The sequence below is a fragment of the Pan troglodytes genome, chromosome 18 (genome assembly GCF_028858775.2).
Source record: "Pan troglodytes isolate AG18354 chromosome 18, NHGRI_mPanTro3-v2.0_pri, whole genome shotgun sequence".
Classification (NCBI taxonomy): Eukaryota; Metazoa; Chordata; class Mammalia; order Primates; family Hominidae; genus Pan; species Pan troglodytes.
Window position 1 is genome coordinate 38,803,490 of NC_072416.2, and position 16,841 is coordinate 38,820,330.

At 44.4% G+C, this 16,841-nt stretch overlaps 1 protein-coding gene across 1 annotated transcript; it reads right to left on the minus strand.

The window, feature by feature from the left end:
• Positions 1-2,778: 2,778 nt before the first annotated feature.
• Positions 2,779-13,831, minus strand: LOC129137302 (ATP-binding cassette sub-family D member 1-like). Its single transcript, XM_054668264.1, has 6 exons — positions 13,778-13,831; positions 8,792-8,873; positions 5,940-6,176; positions 3,556-3,640; positions 3,278-3,406; positions 2,779-3,132 (listed from the first exon to the last, which is right to left on the minus strand). The coding sequence occupies exons 1-6, from the start codon at positions 13,829-13,831 to the stop codon at positions 2,886-2,888; spliced, it is 834 nt and encodes a 277-aa protein (XP_054524239.1). The 3' UTR covers positions 2,779-2,885.
• Between the last annotated feature and the right edge of the window lie 3,010 nt (positions 13,832-16,841).

A 16,841-nucleotide genomic window follows, 5' to 3' on the forward strand; every position in this document is an offset into this window, starting at 1 on the left:
GGTGGCTGCAATGGCTAAGCTTGCTTCTCTGTCTCTCTCCATCAGTCAGTCAACCAATCAATTGATCAGTCATCTATCAATCAGCTATCCACCTATTAATCTATAATCAATAATCTATTAATCTATATAATTTACTTCTATAATCAATCATTGATCTATCCCATGTACCTTCCTATCTACCCTTTATCATGTCTATCCATCTATCATTTATGCCTCTATCATGTCTATCTTTCAATAATTTATCTATCACCAGGCACAGTAGCATGTGCCTGTAGTCCCAGTAACTCAGGAGGCTGAGGCAGGAGGACTGCTTGATGCTAGCAGATCAAGTCCAGACTGGGCAAGATAGTGAGATCTCATCTCTAAAAAAAATTTTTAAATCATCTGTCATCACTCTCTATTCATCTATCTATCCATGTATCTATCATGTATTTCATCTGTCACTTAGCACCTATGAATCATCCATCATCTATCAATCAATTATCTATATCATGTCTATATATCTATATATCTATGTATCAATTTATCCATCAATCATCTATCTGTCTGTTTTTGAGGCGATATTCACAAAATATACAATCAATCCCTTTAAAGTGCACAATTCAGTGGCATTTATTATGCTCTATAGTTCCAGAACATTTTCTTCGAAATAAAAAAAACGCGAGGCTGAGTGTGATGGCTCATGCCTGTAATCCAGCACTGTGGGAGGCTGAGGCAGGACGATCGCTTGAGCTCAGCAGTTTGAGACCAGCCTGGGCAACATAGTGAGATCCTGTCTACAAAAAAAAAAATCACAAAATTAGCAGGGTATGGTGGCACACGCCTGTGGTTCCAGCTACTCAGGAGGCTGGGGCAGGATTGCTTGAGCCCGGGAGATCAAGGCTGCAGTGAGTTATGACTGCACTGCTGCATTCCAGCCTGGGTGACAGGGTGAGGCCCTGTCTGTCTCATTAAAAAATAAAAAATAAGTACAAAAATTTTAAAAAAGGACTGCCCCTGCCCCATTTTCCTTCCCCTGCCCCAGCCCCTGACACCCACTCATCTGCTTTCTGTCCTGATGAGCCTATTCTGCACATTTGTGTCTGGCTTCTTTCACCCAGCACATACTCTTTGAGGTCTATCCGTCGTGTTATGGTGGAATGGCACCACGCCTTATGGACAGGCTGTTTGTCCATTTGTCTGTTGATGAACACTCAGGCTGTCCCAACTTTGGGAGGCTACGGCCATCCATGCATAAAGGTATGGCCGCACAGCTGTTCTCAGTTCTCATGCCTCTGAGGCCAGATGGGCTGCCACACCCTATTCCCACCAGCCACCCTCACATGCAGCCAAGTGGCCTGCAGTACTCGACACTGCTTCCCTGTTGCTGAAAGCTCCTCGGTGGCCTCTGGGCTAAGTCCTGTCTCTGTAGTGTGGCCTCCAAGGCCCGCCAGCCACAGCCCTCCCTTCCCCTGCCCTCCCTTCCCCTGCATGCAGCACGAACACCCTGCAATGTGCTCCCAGTTCCCCCCAGGCCCCTGCACAAGTGGCCTCCTCTCCCTAGAAGGGCCAGCAGCACCCTGTGTGGCAGCTTAGACATCCTTTCTCTTGCCTTCGTGCTCCTCCCACAGGGACCAGCATGATCCCGTCCCCTAGTCCTATTTGGGCTCAGCCAGTATTTCTGTGCAATGTTGCAGGTTCTGCCCCGCCACCGTCACAGGAATCCTAAGAACATTGGCATGAGGCTTGGTGGAGGGCATGTTGGGCCATGTCTTCTGGTGACTTTCCCCCAAGGAGGGGCTTGGGGATCAGGCCCACTCCTTTCCAAAACTCACTCTTTCCCCCACAGGCAACCCACTCCCTCTCCTCCATCTCTCCCCAAGACCCGCAGCAGACACCACCAGACTCTGAGGCAGGGAGGAAGGACTGCATTTGCCAATGGAGGCTTTTACTGGGGGGGACTCAGGATGGCGCCTGGCCTGAAGGCTGAGGGCCCGGGAAAGGCACACGGTGGCGGTGGGGTCTCTCTCAGGCAGGCGCTGGCTCTGCAGACAGCTCCCCCTGGTGACCCCTCTTTGGCACTGAGTTGGGAACATGGTATCCACACTCCCGGCTAGCAAGCAGAGGCCCGTGTGGCCAGGTGGCGGCTGGCAGTGTAGGCTGGCGGGGTGATGGCCACAGGGGCTGGGTTTGGCACCAGTGGGAGCTGGGGCCCCAGGGGACTCAGAGGCTGGGCAGCCCCCGCTGCTGGCAGGGTAGTCACATTGGCCACGGAGATGGCTACGAATAGGGAATCCAATAAATTAGGCTGTAGAAAGAGGAGGTGAGGGGCCGAGGGGGCGGGGCCTACATTCTCGCTCGGCAGGCAGTGCTGTGCGTCCCTCTCCCGTGGGATCTTCGGGGCTCTTGTGGGGGAGAAGATGCAGGTGAGGTGCTCTGTGTGACCGTGGGTACCACTGGGTGGCTTTTATGGCATCGCATGGGATGGGAGCCTTGGCTGGCCACCCTCAGGGGATGGATCGTGGGGTCTTTGAGAGACTGACGAGGAGGGATGCCACCTGCAGTGCCAGGGGCTGTGGCCTGAGGGGCTCCTGGGGCTCAGATGCGCTGCTGTGCGGTCAGCACTGGGCCCCTTGTACTCTAGCTTCCTCCACGGAGCAAAGTAGAGGACTCACTGCCTTGGACAGGGCCCAGTAACTGTGGAACAGCTCCCCCCAGGGAGTGGGAGGGACAGGGCGAGGGTTACGCAGGGCGCCACCCTCCTCATCTACTTTCCCAAGGTCGGGAAGGGTCTTCTAGGAGGAGGGGCCAGGCATGCAGTGTCGGGGTGCGTGCGCAGGTGGGTGCTGCTGTCTCCTTCATGTGATCCGAGCTTGGGGGCGGGGCAGGGGCTGGGGAGAGTGGTGTCAGGTGGAGGCACCCTGGAGGCCACCAGGGCCTTGTGGGCTAGGTGCCGGCACGTGCGCTGGGGCCACGGCCTCGCCCAGGATTTGGCAGAGCTCCTGGAGGTGCTGCTGCATCTTGGGAATGCCCGCCAGCTGCTGCTCCAGCCGCTGCTTCTCCTCTGTCAGACTCAGGCGGGCAGCCGAGCCCAGCTTCTCGAACTTCCAGCCGCCCTCCCCATTGAACTGTAGCAAGTGTGTGTGGTACTTCCTGGCCAGGAGAGGGACAGGGTCAGGGGCATGGCACGAGGGCTGCTGATGACAGCCGCCTGCTGCTGCCGCGGGGCCCAACAGGCCACCTCCTCCCCTCAGGCAGCCACTCCCACTGACCCCAGGCAGGGAGACAGGGCACCTACCACAGGGAGGGCCAGTGGGTGATGGAGAGCAGGGCAATGCCTGCGTCCTTGGCTGCCTGGAAGATCTTGCCTTCCACGTCGATTCTCATGGCAGCACTGGTGCATTCATCCAGGAGGGCGTACTTGGGTCTAGGGGTCCGGGCTGAGAGGAGAGTCTTTGCACCCTCCAGGGCCCAACACCCCAGCCTGGCTCAGGCTCCACTGAGCCCAGGCCTCCCCACAGCTGCTACTTCTCCTTCCAGGGGACCCCAGGGAGCCTGCCGGCCTGGAGTGCTCACCTGTGGTAGAACATGCGGGCCATGCCGATTCTCTGCTTCTCACCACCCGGCGGGACGTCCTTCCAGTCACACATAGCCTCCCAACCTAGGCAGGGGCAATGGTCTTGGCTCAGTTCCACCAGTACCCAGACCTGGGGGTCAGCCGGGGAGCTGGGGCAGCTGTGGAAATGAGCTAGCTGTGATGACAGGGCCCCTGTCCCTCTGCGTCTTTGTCTGTCTGACAGACATTAATCATGGAGGAGTGGGGACTGGAATCATGCCTTCCCCTAGAAGAGATATGGTGGAGTCCAAGCCCCAACACTTCAGTGTGACCTTATTTGGAGACAGGGCCTTCGCAGAGGTGATCACACTAAGATGAGGTCATCAGACCGGACCCTAATTCAATGACTGTGTCCTCATAAAAAGGGGGTGTGCGGGCAGAGGACGTGCACAGGGGAACACAAGGTGAAGATATACAGGGAGAAGTGGACCATCTGTGAGCCAAGGACAGAGGCCTGGAACACATCCTTCTGTCATGGCACCTGGAAGGAACCCACCCTGCTAGTACCAGGATCTCGGACTGCTGGATCCAGGAGATGATCCACCCCTGTGGTTTATGGCAGCCCCAGGACACCCATACAGTTCCTTAGTACAGAGCTCCAGAGCGGCCTGAGTGCTCTCCCCAGACCGGGGGCTTGTCACCCACAGGGGTTGGGCCTCCTGTCACTGCCCCGTGCCAGCACTTTGGCAAGGCTCGAGTGGGCTGCTTGAACGAGCAGGTGAGCTGGCTGCTCCATTAGGCCAGGGCGCTGTGGCAGAAGTGGCCCCTCCTGTCTTCTCACCCATGCTGCCTTCCCCAGCGGCCCAGGGCTAGAAGTGGCAACAGGGTACATGGCCACCCAGAGTAGAGATTACACTTCCCAGGTGGCCTTGTGGTGAGGTGTAAGCATGAGACTAAGTTGTGGCCAATGAGATATAACCGTAAGTATTCAATATGGCGGCTTCTGGAACCTTCCTTAAAAGATAGAAGGCACGTACCTTTTGCCCCTTCCCTTCTACTTCCTCCATCCTATAGCCTGGGACATGATGTGAGGGCTGCAGCAGCCCTCCTGGATCATGAGGTGACTTTGGGAATGGAGGCCACACACAGCAGAGTGACATGGTAGAAAATCCTAGAGCCTTGGGGCCTTCACAGAGCAGGGCCAGCCCTGGCAACTGTGGCCTGGCTCTCTTGGGACCTAACAGCTCAGTAGGATAAACTCACAGATGATCTTAGCCACTACTGCGGGGAGGCCGGTTCTGTTCCTCGCAGCTCAACTCCATCCTAACGGCTCATGCTGGCCAGCCACAGGCCCTGGGCATTCAGGCTGCCACAGAGGCAGGAGGGGCCATGTGCTCCCAGGCCAAGGGCAGCAGGAGCAAGAGGCAGGGCCGGGCCAGGGGCTGTTCCACCACCATTGCCACCTGTGTTCCTGCTTCCTCCACAGGCAGGTGACAACACCCTGGTCATTTCCTGCAGGAGCCACTTCTTCTCATGTTGCCACTGAGGGAGGGCTTGGTGCCCATGCCCTTGAACCATGAAGGAGAGCCCCAGCAAGGCGAGGTCCTTGCCCAGGGCCATCTCGCACCCAGCAGTGGGGGCTGAAAGCAGAACCCAGAGGCTCAGAATTCAAAGACAGAACTGAATGTTCCATCTACTGTGTCCCTGTAGCTGCACCCCCCTCTCCTACTCCGCTCTCCCGGCCTGACAGACACTGTGGACAAGCAGTATTCCTTGATAAGCCCAGGACAAGAAAACAGCTCAGTCTGGCCTCCTTTTTCAGTGAACTCATCTCTGAATCCACCCGACTCTGCTGGCCCCAGCCCCCTCCAAGCTTCTGCACAGACCTCCTGACAGTAGCCATCACTGCACACATGTGCCTGCCCCTCCCAAGCTGCCCCTGCCCACCAACCCCATGGTCTTTCCAAGAGTGTCTGATCCCGCTCAGGGAAAGCCTAGGCTCCCGCCTGGTCCGGAGGGCCCTCTGTGAGCCAGCCTCTCACACCACCAAGCCTGCGGGCCGCACTCTGCCCTGCTGCCCCTGGCTCCTGGATGGGGTAACCACTCAGCATTCTGCAGGGCTCAGCTCAGACCCCTTTTCTCTGGGAGAGGGTATCCTGGGTCCCCCAATGAGGTGCGCATCCCTGCTAGGTGCCCTCTTCCCTAGAGCACCCATGCCAGCTGGGGCCATCTGTGTGGTGTTGGTCCTCCCTGGTAGGCGGGCCTCAGAGGTAGCACCTTCTGCCCTGCCCCTGTGGCACCTGGCACTTTAGACTCCTGGATGTTGAGATAGTCTTCACTGCCTGGAGGCCAAGGGAGAGGCCAGTGTGGGACAAAGGGCGGCTGCCAGCCCCAGGCCTCCTACCTCCCTCCTGCTGCAGGATGTGGTGCAGGTTCATGATGTCCAGGATGGCTTCCAGGTCCTGCTCTGAGTAGCCCTTCCTTTGCATGTCCTCCACTGAGTCCAGGTAGGTCACCTGGTCATGCAGGGAAACCACAGACATGTAGGGCCTGTGGGAAAGCTGGGTGTCCACGGAGGGAAGGGCCAGCCCTGCCTCACCCAAGATACTCTGCCCCTCCCAAGCAGTGTAGATTCTGTCTGCTGTAGACAAAATAATGGCCCCCCAAAAATGTTCATGTCCTAATTCCCAGAGTCTAACATACAAATATGTTAGATGGCATGGCAGTGGGAAATTAGATTTCAAGTTAAATTAAGGTTGCAAAGGTGGCAGGAGCAAAAAGCCGCAGCAGCAAAAATCCGCGGCGGCGGGGGCAAAAAGCCGCAGCGGGCAAAAAGCCACGGCGGCAAAAAGCCGCGTTGGCGGGGGGGCAAAAAGCCGAGGTGAGGCAAAAAGCCTTGGTGGGCAAAAAGCTGAGGCGGGGTGGAGGCAAAAAGTCACGGCGGGTAAAAAGCCTCGGCGGCGTGGGGGGCCAAAAGCCGCAGCGGCGGGTGGGGGCAAAAAGCCAGGGCGGGCAAAAAGCCACGGCAGCGGAGGGCAAAATAGTGGAGATGGGGTAGAAGGCCGGCACAGCTTGGCATTGCTGGAGTGTGATTTGATAGGAAATGTGCAGCCAAAGACAAAAAAAGATGTAAGTAGGCTTGACTCATTGCAGCTAAGAACCCAGATGTCATCTTGAGGGTATTAACTAATAAGCAGTTTAAATCAGAATGGCACATTCTGATTTGTTGTTTGTATGTTCACATTTGGCAGGCATAGATACTGTTTGAAGAGAGAAAATTCAGTAGAGAGAGGTAACAAACTTAAATATGTGCCAAGTCTAGAAACAAGAGACCAGGGGTATAAGGACCTTTCAAAATAAAATGCAAGATTTGAAAACTGATTGGCTGGGGGATGAGGAAAATGCAGGTCTTTAAGGTCAATCTCTGTTTTGCTTTAAGGTATTAGGGGGTGGTTTTATCACATATTGTAGAATATGTCATTTCAGTTTTGAACATCTTGAGTTAAATTGTCCTAACATATCTTATGAATTTGATTTTCTTCCCTGGGAAGCTAATATTTCAAAAACTTAAAGAGTATAGGTTTCCAACTTGTATCCAATTTATAAAACTATCTCTAGGCTGCTGATTTCAGGAGGAGGCTCATGAATATTCTCTTTGCAGAGAATATATCAGGAGTTAACAACAGCTTCAATATTTGTTGACGACGAGTTAACTAAGCCACCTCTTAGTGTATTTAACAGGAAATCTTAGCTGAAGATATTCAATAATGAACCAACAGTGACTAAAAAATTCAGTATTTAAGTATATTTCATTCTAATTAATTTGAATTGAAGTAGCCGTATACAGCTAGTATTTACTACATTGAACAATGCAAATAAGAGGAAAAAATTAATAACCATCTCTAATACCACATGCCAAAATCCTCATCAATTTATTCTAGCTAAAGGAGTTGATCAGAAGCAGCAGTTGAAAGCACCAACTAAACCAGCTGGGGTTAGTTCACTGTCATTCTCTCAGAACCATCTCTTCTCTGAACAAAACAAGTACAAGAGTTCATTGTGAATCTGCATTATCATTGCCTATTTTAAGGTTTTGATGTTGACACTAATTTGTGAAATCCCTCCTGTGGTGTGATATTTCATTTTCCTTGCTTTCTGTTAGGACAAGAATGCTTCAGCTCTTAATTTAAAATTATGCTTCTCCCTCCTAGGTTGAGTGAACTTAGAATGCATTCTCTGACATGTCCAAGTTTTTGTTAATATGAATTTGGGGAAAAAAGCATACTTAATTAGCTAAGACTTCTTATTCTAGGCTTGACCCTGTGTTCGACATCTTTTGAATTTCTAGTTGCATGGGCTGCTCTCTGACACTGGTTAGTGACCTGGAAGCTATATTAATGTTAGGGGAGGTGGTGTATGAGCATTAGAGGTATCCTTGCAAGGAAAGACTTGTCTTATCTCAATACGTCTTTTTTTTGCCCACAAGAAAGTCAATGTTTGAGTCTTCTAAAATCTTCCTATTTCCAAGTTGCAGAGTACCATTGATTCCTAAACAAAGACCTAATTTTTGACTCAGAGATGTGACAAGGTAGTGAATCACCATTATAATTTAACAATCTTCAAGATAAAATTATCTCTGATATTTAGATTTTGCCCAATTATTAAGATATTTGGGTGTTTCATTAAGAATGGAAGACTCTAGTCTCTTGAGCAGAGACTATAAAGGCCTCAGATGATCATTTTTAATTTTATGCTCTTTTTTTTAACACCTTCAACACAGTTGGAAGCAGCCAATATTCCCCAGAGTTGTTGTGTTTTTTAAACCAAATGCATGGTTCAGTGGTAGAAAACTGGGCTGATCCAAGCTGTTTTCAGTAAACACTTCATTTCAGGTGACCTATTTCATATTAAATAATCTCTAGATCCTGTCTTCGAAACTAACTAGATCAGATAACCTACCCTGGATTTTCTCCTTTTAGGGTCTGTGAGCTGCAGTCACTTTTGTGAAAATGATTGCAATGACAAGATAGAGTTGTAGATGGGGAAAATGTTTTGACTAATTTAAGCATAGTGGTATTTCATATGAGAATTTAAGTTACACACTTTTGAAAATCATAATGGAGTCTCTTGGCTGAGCTTTAAAAAAAATAGCGTTTAGGCTAAAAAGGGAACTGCTACCTCTCCTAAAATCAGAAAGATGTTACAGTAATTCTCCATTCTCTAGAATTATCAGGAAGCACTTTTATGATGATTTACTTTTGCTCTTGGGAGTGTGAGCCTGTGTAGTCGTGGAACCATCAATTAGAATGGTGGCTTTCTGATCCCAAAGTCGTTCATTCTGAAAACAATATTTTTCATAAATTTGAAAGTCAGAAGTTTTGATCTTGCCATTCCCAAGTAACTCTCTTAATGAGAGGCATCAGCATGCTTCAGTGACAGCTGTCACCTTCCACTGCTGAGGGTCATCTTTGAGTTCTCCATTTCACTCCCTACATTCCAATTTAGCTGCAGTTCTCTTGGCCAGTCCTATGAAATACATCCATGGCCTAACGACTCCTCACCACTACTACCACTCATCCTGACAGCATTCTCACCTAAGTCACTACCTTTTTTCTTGGGATTACGGTAGCCTCCCAATTTATTTGCTCACATCACCTATTTATTCTACACAGTGCACCAGATACACCCCTTTGAAATGCAAATACAATCATGTTATTCTCTGGTGAAATTATCTCATATATTCCTATCGCATTTAAAATTAATTCAGAATCATCCCATGATTATCAAAACCCTACATGCTCTTCCACAACATGGTTTACTTCCAAGATATCTCTTCAACTTTTTTTTCACTGTACTGAATTGGTGACTAATAGTCATATTTTTGTTTTTGCTCAAAAAGTCTTGACTTGTGAATTTTTCAGTTTCTCCTTTATCCACAGGTAACTGTTTCCTCATAAGTCTAATTGCTTGCTTCAATGGCCTATTCAGAGAAAGGACATTTGGGAACTTTTCAAGGACAATGACAAAAAGGCAAATAACCCAGGATAAAAATTAGAAAGAAACCAACTGAAAAACTGCTCTGTGATGTGTCCATTCATCTTGCAGATTTATACCTTTCTTGTAATACAGCAGTTTGGAAAGACTTTTGTTGTAGAATGTGTGAAGGGATATTTGTGAGTGCCTTGAGGCCTATGTGAAAAAGAAAATATCTTCAGATAAAAAGTAGAAAGAAGCTCTCTGAGAAACTGCTTTGTGATGTGTGCATTCACCTCACAGAGTTAAACCTTACTTTTGATTTAGTACTTTCAAAACACTGTTTTTCTGCATTCTGCGAATAGACATTTGGGAGATCATTGAGACCAATGGCAAAAAAGCAGATATCCAAGGATGAAAACTAGAAGGAAGCTATCTGAGAAACCACTTTGTGATGTGTGCATTCAACTCACAGATTGAAACCTTTATTTTCATACAGCAGTTTGGAAACACTGTTTTTGTAGAATCTGCAAATTGATATTTGAGAGCACATTGAGGCCTAAGGGGTAAAAGTAAGTATCTTCAGATTAAAACTAGAAAGAAACTTTTTGAGAAACTGCTTTGTGATGTGTGTATTCATCTCACAGACTGAAACCTTTCTTTTGATTCAGCAGTTTGGAAATACTGTTTTTGTCCATTCTGCAAATGAACATTTTGGAGCTCATTGAGGCCAATGGTGAAAAAGAGAATATCCCAGTGTAAAAATTAGAATGAAACTATCTGAGAAATGGTTTTGTGATGTGTGCATTCATCACACAAATTTAAACATTTCTTTTCATTCAGCAGTTAGGAAACTCTGATTTTGTAGATTCTCTGAAGGGCTATTTGGAAGTGCACTGAGATCTACTGTGAAAAAGAAAATATATTTAGATAAAAACTAGAAAGAATCTTTCTGAGAAACTGATTTGTGATGTGTGCATTCATCTCGAAATGTTAAAACTTTATTTAGATTCAGCAGTTTGGGAGCACTGTTTATGTCCATTCTGCGAATGGACATTTGAGAGCTCATTAAGGGCAATGGCAAAAAAATAATATCCCAGGATAAATACTAGAAGGAAGCTATCTGCAAAACCGCTTTGCTATGTGTGCATTCATCTGTCAGAGTTAAAACTTTCCTTTCATTCAGGGGTTTAAAACAGTGTTTTTGTCCATTTTGCAAATGGACATTTGGGAGCTCATTGTGGTCAATGGCAAAAAAGCAATTATCCCAGGATAAATACAAGAAACAAGGTATCTGAGAAACCGCTTTGTGATGTGTGCATTCATCTCACAGAGTTAAACCCTTCTTTTCATTCAGCAGTATAGAAACACTTTTCTTGTAGAATCTGCAAAGGGATATTTGGGAGTGCATTGAGGCCTATGGTGAAAAAGAAAATATCTTCAGATAAAAGCTAGAAAGAAGCTTTTGGAGAAGCTGCTTTGTGACGTGTGCATTCATCTCACAGAGTTAAACCTTTCTTTTGATTCTGGATTTTGGAAACACTGTGTTTGTCCATTCTGGAAATAGCCATTTTTGAGCTCATTGAGGCCAATGGTGAAAAATAAAATATCCCAGCATAAAAACTAGAAGGAAGCTATCTGAGAAACTGCTTTGTGATGTGTGCATTCATCTCACTGATTTAAACCCTTCTTTTATTCAGCAGTTTGGAAACACTGCTTTTGTTCTTACTGTGAAAGGACATTTTGGAGCTCATTGGGGCCAATGGCAAAAAAGCGAATATCCCAGGATAAAAACAAGAGTGAAGCTGTCTGAAAAACTGCTTTTTGATGTGTGCATTCACCTGGCAGAGGTAAACTTTCCTTTTCAGTCAGCAGTTTGGAAACGCTGTTTTTGTAGAATCTGTGAAGGGATATTTGCAAGTGCATTGAGGCCTGTGGTGAAAAAGGAAATATGTTCAGATAAAAATTAGAAAGAAGTTTCCTGAGAAACTGCTTAAAGAGGTGTGCATTCCTCTCACACGGTTAAACCTTTCCTTTGATTCAGCAGTTTGGAAACACTGTTTTTGTACATTCTGGGAATGGACATTAGAGAACTCACTGATGCCATTTGTGAAAAACAGTATACCCCAGGAAAAAAACTGGAAGGATATTATCTGAGAAACCCCTTTGTGAAGTCAGCATTCTTCTCTCAGAGTTAAATCTTTCTTTTCATTCAGAAGTTTGGAAACACTGTTTTTGTTGAATCTGCCAAGTAATATTAGGGCATACGTTGAGGCCTAGGGTGAAAAAGAAAATATATTCAGATAAAAACGAAAAGAAGCTTTCTGAGAAACTGCTTTGTGATGTGTGCATTCATCTCACTGAGTGAAAACTTACTCTTGATTCAGCAGTTTGGAGACACTTCTTTGTGCATTCTGTGAATGGACATTTAGGAGCTCATTGAGTCCAAAGGTGAAAAAGTGAATATCTGAGGATAAAAACTACTACGAAGCTATTGTGAAACCGTTATGTGATGTCTGCATTTATCTCACAGAATTAAATCTTTCTTTTCATTCATTAGTTTGGAAACACTGTTTTTGTGGAAACTGCCAAGGAATATTAGGGAGTTCATTGAGGCTTAGGGTGAAAAAGAAAATATCTTCAAATAAAAACTAGAAAGATGGTTTCTGAGAAATTGCTTTGTTATATGTGCATTCATCTCACAGAGTTACACCTTTCTTTACCTTCAGCAGTTTGTAAACACTGTTGTTGTCCATTCTGACTACGGACATTTGGGAGGTCTTTGAGGCCAAAGGTGAAAAAGCGAACATAACAGGATAAAAATTAGGCGGAAACTATCTGAGAAACTGCTCTGTGTTGTCTGCTTTTATCTCATAAAGTAAAACCTTTCTTTTCATTTGTCAGTTTGGAAACACTGTTTTTCTGGAATCTGCCAAGTAATATTAGGTAGTGCATTGAGGTCTATGGTGAAAAAGAAAATACATTCAGATTAAAACTTGAAAGAAGCTGAGAAACTGCTTTGTCATGTGTGCATTCATCTCTCAGAGTTAAGCTTTTCTTTTGATTCAGCAGTTTGGAAACACTGTTTTTGTCCATTATGCGAGTGGACATTTGGGAGCTCTTTGAGGCCAATGGTGAAAAAGTGAATATCCCAGGATAAAAACTAGAAGGAAGCTATCTGAGAAACCACTTTATGATGTGTGCATTCATATCACAGAGTTAAATTCTTCTTTTCATTCAGCAGTTTGGAAAAATTTTTTGTTTGAATCTGCCAAGGTATATTTGGGAGTGTGTTGAGGACTATGTTGAAAAAGAAAATATGTTGAGATAAAAACTATAAAGAAGCTTTCTGAGAAAATGCTTTGTCATGTGTACATTCCTCTCAGAGTTAAACCTTTCTTTTGATTCAGCAATTTGGAAACACTGTTTTTGTCCATTCTACAAATGGACATTTGGGAGCTTGATGAGGGCAAAGGCAAGAAAGCCAATATTGAAGGATAAAAACTAGAAGGAAGCTATCTGGAAAATATCTTTGTGATGTGTGCATTCATCTCACAGAGTTAAACCTTTCTTTTGATTCAATTGTTTGGAAACACTGTTTTTGTCCATTCTCTGAATGGACATTTTGAAACTCATTGAGGCCAATGGTGAAAAAGTGAATATCTCAGAATAAAAACTAGAAGGAAGTTATCTGAAAAGCCACCTGGTTTGGTGTTCATTCAACTCGCAGAGTTATAACATACTTTTCATTCAGCAGTTCTGAAAAACTGATTTTGTAGAATCTGTGAAGGGATATTTGGGAGCGCATTGAGGCCTATGGTGAAAAAGAAAATGTCTTCAGATAAAAAACAAGACAGAAGCTTTCTGAGAAACTGCTTCATGAGTTGTGCTCTCATCTCAAACAGATAAACCTTTCTTTTGATTCAGCAGTTTGGAAACACGGTTTTTGCCCTTATGCGAATGGACACTTGTGAGCTCCTTAAGGCAATGCCATAAAACTGAATATCACAGGACAAAAACTATAAGGAAGCTATCTGAGAAACTGCTTCATGATGTGTACATTCACCTCATAGAGTTAAACGTTTATTTTCACTCAGCAGTTGCTAAACAATGTTTGTGTAGAAACTGCAAAGGTATATTGGGGAGCACATAGAGGCCTATGGTGAAAATGAAAATGTCTTCAGATATAAATTATAAAGAACCTTTCTGAGAAACTGCTTTGTGATGTGTGCTTTTATTTCACAGAATTAAACCCTCCTCTTGACTCACCTGTTTGGAAACACTGTTTTTGTCTATTGTAAGAGTGGACATTTGGGAGCTCATTGTGGCCAATGGAGAAAAAGCAAATATCCCAAGATAAAAACTAGAAGGAAGCTATCTGGGAAACTGCTTTGTGATGTGGGCATTCATCTCACAGAGTTAAACATTTCTTTTCATTCAGCATTTTGGAAACACCGTTTTGTAGGATCTGTGAAGGGACATTTTCGACCACCTATAGGCCTATGTTGAAAAAAAAATTTTCAGATACTAACTAGAAAGTATGTTACTGAGAAACCACTTTGTGACATGTGCATTTTCTCACAGAGTTAAACCCTTCTTTTCATTCAGTAGTTTGGAAACACTGTTTTTGTACATTCTGTGAATGGACATTTAGGAGCTCACTGAGGCCAATGGCAAAAAAGGAGTGTCCCAGAAAAAAAACAGGAAGGAAGCTGTCTGAGAATCCACTTTGTGATGTGCGTTCACCTCACAGAGTTAAACCTTTCTTTTCATTCAGCAGTTTGGAAACACTGTTTTTGTAGAATCTGCAAAGAGATATTTGGGAGGGCATTGAGAGCTAAGGCAAAAAAGCAAACATCCGAGGAAAAAAACTAGAAAGAAATTATCCGAGAAATGGCATTATGAACTGTGCATTCATTTTACAGTGTTAAACCTTTATTTTCATTCAGTAGTTTGGAAATGCTGTTTTTGTCAAATCAGCAAAGGGATATTTTGGAGTGCATTGAGGCCAATGGTGAAAAAGAAAATATCTTCAGATAAAAAGTAGAAGGAAGCTTTCTGAGAAACTGCTTTTTGATGTGTGCATTCATCTCACAGAGATAAACTTTCCATGGATGCAGCAGTTTGGAAACACCAGTTTGTCTTTTCTGTGAGTGGACATTTGGGAGATCATAGAGGCTACTGGAGAAAAAGCAAATATCCAGACACAAAAACTAGAAGGAAACTATCTGAGAAAATACTTTGTTACGTATGCATTCATCTCGCAAATTTAAACCTTTTTTTCATTAAGCAGTTTGGAAACAATGATTTTGTAGAATATGTGAAGGCATATTTGGGAGAATTTTGAGACTATGGTGAAAAAGAAAATACAGATAAAAACTAGAAAGAAGCTTTCTGAGAAACTGCTTTGACAGGTGTACATTCCTCTCACAGCTAAACCTCTCTTTTGATAGAGTAGTATGGAAACACTGTTTTTGTCCATTCTGTGAATGGACACTTGGAAACCCATTGAGACCAATTGTGAAAAAGTGAATATCCCTGGATAAAAACTAAAAAAAAATCTATCTGAGAAACTGCTTTGTGATGTGTGCAATCATCTTGCAGAGTTAAATCTTTCTTTTAAATCAGCAGTTATCTGCAAAGGGATATTTGGGAGCACTTTGAGGCGTATGGTGAAACAGAAATCATCTTCACATAAAAACTAGAAAGAAGCTTTCTGAGAAACTGCTTTGTGACGTGTGCATTCATCTTACAGACTTTACCTTTCCTTTTCATACAGCAGTTTGGAAACACTGTTTTTGTCCATTCTGGGAATGGAAATTTGCAAGCTCATTGAAGCCAGTGGTGGAAAAGCCAATATCCCAGGATATAAACTAGAAGGAAACTATCTGATAAATAACTTTGTGATGTGTACATTCAGGTCAGAGTTAAACCATACTTTTGATTCAGCAGTTTGGGAACACATTTTTTGTCCAATGTGCAAATGGACAATTGGGAGCTCATTGAGGAAAATGGAAAAAGGGGAATATCCCAGGTTAAAAACTACAAAGAAGCTATCTGAGAAACTATTTTGTCATGTGTGCATTCACCTCACAAAGTTAAACCTTTCTTTTCATTCAGCATTTTGGAAACACTGTGTTTGTACGATTGGTGAAGGGATATTTGAGAGTATATTGCACCCTATGGTGAAAAAGAAAATATCTTCAGATAAAAACTAGAAGGAACCTTTCTGAGAAACCACTTTGTGATGTGTGCATTCGTCTCACAGAGTTAAACCTTTCTTTTGATTCAGCACTTTGGAAACACTGTTTTCATCCTTTCTATGAATGGTCATTTGGAAGCTCATTGAGGCCAGTGGTGAGAAAGCTAATATCCCAGGATAAAAACTAGAATAAATCTGTCTGAGAAACCACATTGTGATGTGTGCATTTGTCCTACAGATTTAAACCTTTCTTTTTCATGCTGCAGTTTTGAAACACTGTTGTAGAATCTGTGCAGGACTATTTGTGTGTACATTGAGGCCTAAGGTGAAGAAGAAAATATCTTCAGATAAAAACTGGAAAGAAGCTTTCTGAGAAACTGCTTTGTGATGTGTGCATTCATCTCACAGAGTTAAAACTTTCTGTTGATTCAGCAGTTTGGAATAACTGTTTTTGTCAATTCTGCAAATGGACGTTTGGGAGCTCATTCAGGCCAAAGGCAAAAAAAGTGAATATCCCAGAATAAAAATTAGAAGAAAGCTGTCTGAGAAACTGCATTGTGATGTGTGCATTCAACATGCAGCATTAAACCTTTCTTTTCTTTGAGCAGTTTGGAAACGCTGTTTTCAAGAATCTGTGAAGGGATATTTGGGAGCCCATATAGACCTAGGTTGAAAATATCTTCAGATAGAAACTAGAAAGAAGCTTTCTGAGAAGCAGCATTTTGATGCGTGCATTCATCTCATGGAGTTACCACTTTCTTTTGATTCAGTGGTTTCAAAACACAGTTTTTGTCCATTCTGCAAATTGACATTTGGGAGTTCGAGGCCAGTGGTGAAAAAGCATATCCTAGGATAAAAACTAGAAGGAAGCTGTCTCAGAAACTGTTTTTTGATGTGTGCATTCATCTCGCAGATTTAAACCTTTCTTTTCCTTCAGGAGTTTGGAAACACTGTTTTTGTCCGTTCTGTGAATGAACATTTGGGAGCTCATGGAGGCCAATAGCAAAAAAGTGAATATCCCTGGATAAAAACAAGAAGGAAGATATCAGAGAAAAGGCATTGTGATGTGTGCCTTCATTTTGCAGAGATAAACCTTTCTTTTCTTTCAGCATTTTAAAAATCCTATTTTTG

Coding starts and splice junctions, on each gene's coding strand:
- LOC129137302 (XM_054668264.1), bottom strand. CDS start 13,831: ATGAGCTCCCAAATGTCCACTCTTACAATAGACAAAAACAGTGTTTCC. Junction 8,874..13,777: donor AAAACAGTGTTTCCAAACAG/GTGAGTCAAGAG, acceptor TATTGTTTTCAG/AATGAACGACTTTGGGATCA. Junction 6,177..8,791: donor TCACACTCCCAAGAGCAAAA/GTAAATCATCAT, acceptor TTTTGTCTACAG/CAGACAGAATCTACACTGCT.